This window comes from Cajanus cajan, chromosome 3 (genome assembly GCF_000230855.2).
Source record: "Cajanus cajan strain Asha chromosome 3, NIPB_CcT2T_4, whole genome shotgun sequence".
Classification (NCBI taxonomy): Eukaryota; Viridiplantae; Streptophyta; class Magnoliopsida; order Fabales; family Fabaceae; genus Cajanus; species Cajanus cajan.
Window position 1 is genome coordinate 63,724,726 of NC_138519.1, and position 6,778 is coordinate 63,731,503.

A 6,778-nucleotide genomic window follows, 5' to 3' on the forward strand; every position below is an offset into this window, starting at 1 on the left:
TGATTTTATAAGACGACTATTTGGTTTGTTTTTTTTCACAACAAAACAAATGCACGATTCACCCACCATTAACTCATGCATCCTCACGGTACAAGTTTCATTATAAAAATCGAACAGGTTATCGAACCAGTTTAAATAATAACTAGAGAGCAACTTGTTAAATCGGTTGATCTTAAAAAATTAAAAAATTATATAATTAACATAATTTAAGATATTATATTGTTGGAATTTTTTTAAAAGAAAAGTTTAGATATCGTGATTGCATTGCTCATCAACGGGTTCTGACAACAAGCTGATGCAGGATGATAGACTCATTCATTTTGCCCACATGGTTTTTCATTATTTCAAAGGCCTTAGAATTGGTTTTCAAACCGACCCAGAATTTAGAGGATTATTTTTGCCAATGGGTTAGATCAGGTATTTTGGATGCTGAAATAAGTAAAAATCTTTACAATATTGTTTGACACAACACACAAGTAATGACAGCTTGTATCTTTTATCCAAATTGTTTAGATTGAAATCCTGACTTGTATGAGATAAACCATATTGAAAAGGGAATAATTATCTTGTATTCGCTAAAGACTAAGAAAAAAAAGACGAATTGACCATCCTCACCTCAAAATACCTCCTTCCCCATCCAGTTTCCATGAGCAACATCTACAAGATTTGGAACGTATCCATGTGATCTCAACAGAATCGTCAATCCCTTCAATGTCCTATATATGCTCTCAGTCTCAGGATGTCTCTCATCCAAGGAATAGAACTCCACCACACTATCATTACACCCAATAACACTACATCCCGGCAACTTCTTGAACCCGGTATCCCTCATCGCCATCTTCAACCGTGCAACATCTTGCCATCTTCCAAGATCCTTGTATACGTTCGAAAGCATGACAAAGTTTGCAGGGTTTTGAGGTTCAAGTTCAATGAGCCGCTGCAGAGCCAGTTCTGCTACTTCCACATTCTTGTATATCCTACACGCCCCAAGCAGCGCAGCCCATATAACTGCATCTGGTTCCATAGGCATCTTCCTCACAAAATCCACAGCCTGGCCTATAAGACCAGCTCTTCCCAGCAAATCCACCATGCACCCATAATGCTCAATCTGAGGCACAATTGAGTAGTCATCAACCATCGATTGAAAATGCAAAAACCCATCTTTCACCAACCCCATGTGAGTACAAGCAGACAAAATCCCCACAAAAGTAACACCATCGGGCTTCTCTCCCGCACCCTTCATCTCCTCAAACAATCTCAAAGCATCAGAAGCATAACCATGCATGGCAAGCCCATTAATTATAGTATTCCACGTTATTATATCCTTCACATCCAAGCAATTAAACACGTCAACCGCACTCACTATAACCCCACATTTCGCATACATGTCAATCAAAGCATTCCCAACAAACAAATTCCCTTTATACCCAACACTCTCTGCATAAACATGCACCCACTTACCCATCTCAAGATCCCCCAATCTCGAACACGCGGAAAGCACCGCCACAAGAGTGTAATCATTAGGAACCACCCCACCACCACCACCACCACCACCTTCTTCCACCATCACCAACATCCGTTTAAAAGCCTCCAAAGCTTCTTTATAAAGCCCATTCCGAACGTACCCTCCAATTAAACCATTCCAAGAATAGACATTTCTCTCAGGCATTTCTTCAAACAGCTTCTCGAACGACTCAACCTCGCCATTATTCGCGTAACCATTCAACACGGTGTTCCACGACATGACATCACGGTTCGGCATCTCGTCAAAGAGCTTCCTCGCCGCCGCCATGTCCCCCAATTCAATGTACCCCGAAACGACGGTGTTCCACAGAACGACGTCGCGCAGCGGCGCGACGTCGAAAAGCCTCCGCGCGGAAACCATGTCGCGGCACGACACGTGTGCAGCAACGATAGCAGTCCAAGCGAAAACATTCTTCTCACGCATCTCAGCAAACACCTTGCGGGCATCGCCGAGAGACAGAGACCCTCTAGCCGAATACATGTGAATCAACGCGGTTCCGACAAAGGGATTAGACTTAAAGCCGCGTTTGGCTACTACGCAGTGGAGTTGTTCACCTTCGCTTATCGCGTTGGCGTTTGCGCAAGACTTGATGACCATGGGGAACGTGAATGCGTTGGGCGGCGTTTGGGCGCGGTGCATTTGGGCGAAGAGAAGGACGACGTCGTTGTGGGAGTGGGCACGGAAGAGGGCGTTCCACGTGGCGGTGTTTGGTTGGGGGGTGGTGTGGAAGAGTGTTCGGGCGTGGCGCGTGAGGGTGAGGCGCGTGCAGGCGGTGATGAGAGTGGGGGTGACGTAATCGTTGGGGTGGAGGCCATGGGTGAGGATTTGGGCTTGGATCTGGTGGAGGCGCGTGCAGCTTCTACATGACCGTAACAGGGAAATGAACTTCTCTTCTAAAACTCTCTGCAGAGGCAAAGCTATTTTGGTTTCTAATGGTGCGGCTTGCATTAATTTGTGGCCGTAGATTGTGTTCTTAAAAACATCGAGTGACGACGAATGGGTTGTGCTTGTGAAAGTGTAACATTGTTACCTCGTACACACGCGTGTGTAAGTGTAAGACTTGGATTCTGATTTCTGCACACAATTTTATGAGATGCTCTGATTAATATCATGTCACTAGATTTGAATTTTGTAATGGTGGTGTTTGGTTTTCATTGGGAGAGAAAAAAATATGGAAGTTTTTTCTTATATATTTTTTTGTTTAGTTGCCCAGTGCTACCAACAAAATAAACACACCTATTTTCCACGGCATGGTCTAGATAGGATGAATTCTACAACTTTGGGTGGGTCTTGATCTTGATGTTAACTGTACTGCAAAATCCTCTCCTTGCGTGATCAAATTTGTGACCTCAAATGTCGTTTACTCGCCTAGTCACGTGTTTGGAATTCAAACAACAATCAAGCATAACTTCTACTAAATTTAATACCAAGGTAACAAAATGATTGGTCTTACCTCTTTTCCTTACCAAAACAATACTTTTCCACTTTCTCTTTGCACTGTTTTCTCCCACCTTTCTGATAACAATGATCGGTCTTCTCATTTGTGTGACTATTAATATGATTAGGGGATGATGATGACAGATCTTGTTCACTTTTTGTTTTTTTCTTTCTAATTCAGCAAAATTGAGGTCATTTTTCAAATAATATATCTTAATAGAGTTGATTTTAAGGCGATTGAATGAAGAATTGTCTCTCATGGTTCTGGAGAAGTAAAGTCTGCCACGATGGTTAAATGTTTTTTAATTATTTATTTAAATTATTATGAAATTACCATAAGTCCTTGTTTTAAAATATTTTCTTAACAGAGTAAATTCAATACACGTCCGTCTCCTTTGATCCCCTACTCAATCCCATAGTTTGATGGATGACATAGGACTTTGCTCCAATTTTGAAAGTTTTCAAGCTCTTTAATTTCACAATCAAATAAAAATATTATTTTTTTACATCTGGTCTGATTCAAAAAGGAGAGAACAAAAATGTCCCAAGAAATTTTAAGACCAAAGTATCCACGTTGTTTCACCAAAAAGTTCCAAAAATGCTTCATGTATATTTGGGATCTTCATCTTCATTCTATGATGCATTTTTGTGGTTTGGATTCCTATAGCAAATGAAGCACAAAACCCTCACTCTTACAACGATGTTATCACTTCCCAAAGCACAGACCTATGAGCATTATGGACATCGGTTCTAGATCTAGTCCATGTGCTGACCAAGTGAATATATGGTTCTAAAACAAGTGTTTGACAAACTTATCATTTAATATTTTGCGACCAACACAAATGTGCAGTTCAGCAGAATCAAGTGTGGCTTCTTGCGATGTCAAAAGTGTCCATAGAGGGAATGACTGATGGTATGAATGAACTGTTTAGGGACAAAATAGACATTGACAAATATAAAAAGAATAATATAAATATTCACTTATTTTTACAATATGATTCATGTTTGTTTTTTTAAAATATATCTAATGGTGTTAAATTTTAGTTCACTTGTGGACCACCATATGTCACAAAACTATTATCTAGCTTGTTCACGCATAAACACTTCGATAGAATTCGTCTGATTTTAGACTATTTGCTAGAGTCAGTCGCATATGCTTAATTTCATCCTTAACAATTGACATTCAAATATTAATCACACAAGGAGTTATTTCAAAACCAATAACATATGTTATTGACAAATATATCTTGACAACATATATCCACACCAAACTAAAATATTACAATCAATTCAACAAAACTATTATTTCGCATATTAAACTACATCACTACAAATTGTAAATAACCTTAAAAGAGAAATTATGATAATTTTTCAAGACACTAGTGGGAAATTTTTTTTTAAAATTAGTTATTTTGTATTTTTAAAATTAATTTTTTAATCAATTTTAAAAGAGTCAATTTTAAAAGTTGAACTTTTAAAATCGGTTATTAACACTTTTAAGATCGATTATTTTATAACCGATCTTAAAAGTTTACCTTTTAAGATCGATTATTTTATAATCAATTTTAAAAGTTAGGCAAAATACCTAATTTGGTCCCTTATAATAATTATTAGTTTCAATTTCGTTCCTCTATAATTTTTTGTTTCAATTTGGTCCCCAATAATTTAAAAAATGTCAATTTGGGACTTTCCGTCCAAATTTCACAAACGATGTTAAATGTGATGACGTGGATGTCACGTAGATGCATAGGTGGCATGCCTCCTCACCCACTTTTTTAATGATCTGGAACGGCCCGTTCTGAAACCAGAACGGCTCGTTCCGCTTGCATTATTTATGTGTTAATTTTTCATCTAGAATGGTCCAAGGATTGTTCTTGATTTCTTAGTTCTCTCCCTATTGAAATTTTGACAGGGACAAATTGTGAACCATGATTGATTTTCTTTAGACTTTTTAATATAGAGTATCGTCTCAATTTGGAGAAATTCAATGGTATCTTTGAATTTCAAACCATAGGGGAAAAACAACCCAAGATCATTTAATCCATACATGTTTTGGGGATTGTAACAAGTTATACATAATGGGAGGCTGGTAAATGTAATTCATCTACATTTCGTCACTCTTCCATTAGAATTATGCATAAGTTTATTGCATCTACTGTTCTAGGTTATTGCGTCTCAGACAATAAATTACACCTAACTAATTTATTATTTATGAAAAATAGGGATAAGAAGATCAACTCTGGTGCATATTTTAATATTTAAATTTATGTTATGTTATGAATTTTTGTTTTTAATCTTTGAACCACATTGCTGTATTTTGTTGAAATGTAACACTTAAATTTAAACATCATTCAATGCTCCTTTAATGTAACACTTAAATTTAAATTTAAATAAAATCCCGGTTGGCGTCCTGGAACGACTCGTTCTAAAACCAGAACAGCCCGTTCCAAAACCAGAACGGCCCTTTCCAAAACCAGAACGGCCCGTTCTGAAACCAGAATGGCCCGTTATGATGCACTCGTTGTGTGTTACATTTGCATCTGGAACGGTCCGCTTTAGATACAAAATTAACACACACCGAGTGGGATCAGAACTGCCCATTCCAGCTGCATTAAAGAAGGAGTATGGGACCTTGCCACCTGTGTATCTACGTGGCATCCACGTCATCTACATACATTTAACACCATTTGTGAAATTTGGACGGAAAGTCCCACATTGACATTTTTTAAATTATTGGAGACCAAATTGAAACAAAAAATTATAGAGAGACGAAATTGAAACTATTAATTATTATAAGGGACCAAATTAGGTGTTTTACCTAAAAGTTAAGATTTTTAAGATTGGTTATTTCACAATCAATCTTAAAAGTGATGCAGTTTTTTCTTAAATATCTGGTTTGTTTTTAGAATGCCTCAGAACAAAACCTACAATTTAATAAGTATGAGAAAATTCATATGTTTTCAATTAATCAAAATGTCTACATTTTCTATGTTGTTTTTTAATTAACCAAATTACATATAAATGAGAAAAAATGACAAATATCAACTTTATATATAATCAAAAAGTTTCAAATACATGTAATTCATAAATGTGACTCATTGTTCAGTGAAACATAAGTTCTAGCTAGTTAATGCATTACTATAAAATATAAGTTCTAACTAGTCAATATAATGGTTAATAAAAAATGTGACTCATTGCTTCCAAATGGTGTTTATGTCTTCTAGTAGCTATGATGTTCGATCTATAAATAACTGCTAAAAAAATTAGAACAATTAGTAATAACTCATTAAACATATAAAATGAAAACTTAAAATAAGAACTTTCTAAATTGTAAAACTTACTTTAGTCCATCAAGATACTATTTGTGAATCGACAATAATATGCATCGTCTTCATTGCATAATATTTACACTCATAGCTTCTATTTTGTTTATCAAACTACAAAAAAATATAAAATTAATTTCAATAATAATGATAATTCAAAACACTAAATTACTAGATAATATAATAATTTTTTTTTAAAAATAAACTGACATATAACTAAAAATATTTTTAACTCTATCTCAATACTTAAGATGGGTTTATCAATTTTAATAAAAATAATAATCAAAACCACTTATATCAATCAATTTAAGTGCCATATTAATTGTACCAATATTTTGATTCACAAATCTCCCAATTAAATGTATGGTTCCGCATTGGGTTCCACTAATCCTACCTATAAAATTCTATTCCAAACTCAAGTCCAGCCACATATATATAACTATGTAGATATATGCACACCCAAAATGTATTACAAATTCTATCAAATTTGAAT

At 35.8% G+C, this 6,778-nt stretch overlaps 1 protein-coding gene across 1 annotated transcript; it reads right to left on the reverse strand.

Moving 5' to 3' along the window:
• Window positions 1-408: 408 nt before the first annotated feature.
• LOC109795031 (pentatricopeptide repeat-containing protein At2g20540) lies at window positions 409-2,907 on the reverse strand. The gene has a single exon (XM_020354441.3). The coding sequence runs from the start codon at window positions 2,471-2,473 to the stop codon at window positions 617-619; it is 1,857 nt and encodes a 618-aa protein (XP_020210030.1). The 5' UTR covers window positions 2,474-2,907; the 3' UTR covers window positions 409-616.
• Window positions 2,908-6,778: the final 3,871 nt, after the last annotated feature.

Bases quoted from the DNA above. Each gene is read 5' to 3' on its own strand.
- LOC109795031 (XM_020354441.3), bottom strand. From the start codon at position 2,473: ATGCAAGCCGCACCATTAGAAACCAAAATAGCTTTGCCTCTGCAGAGA.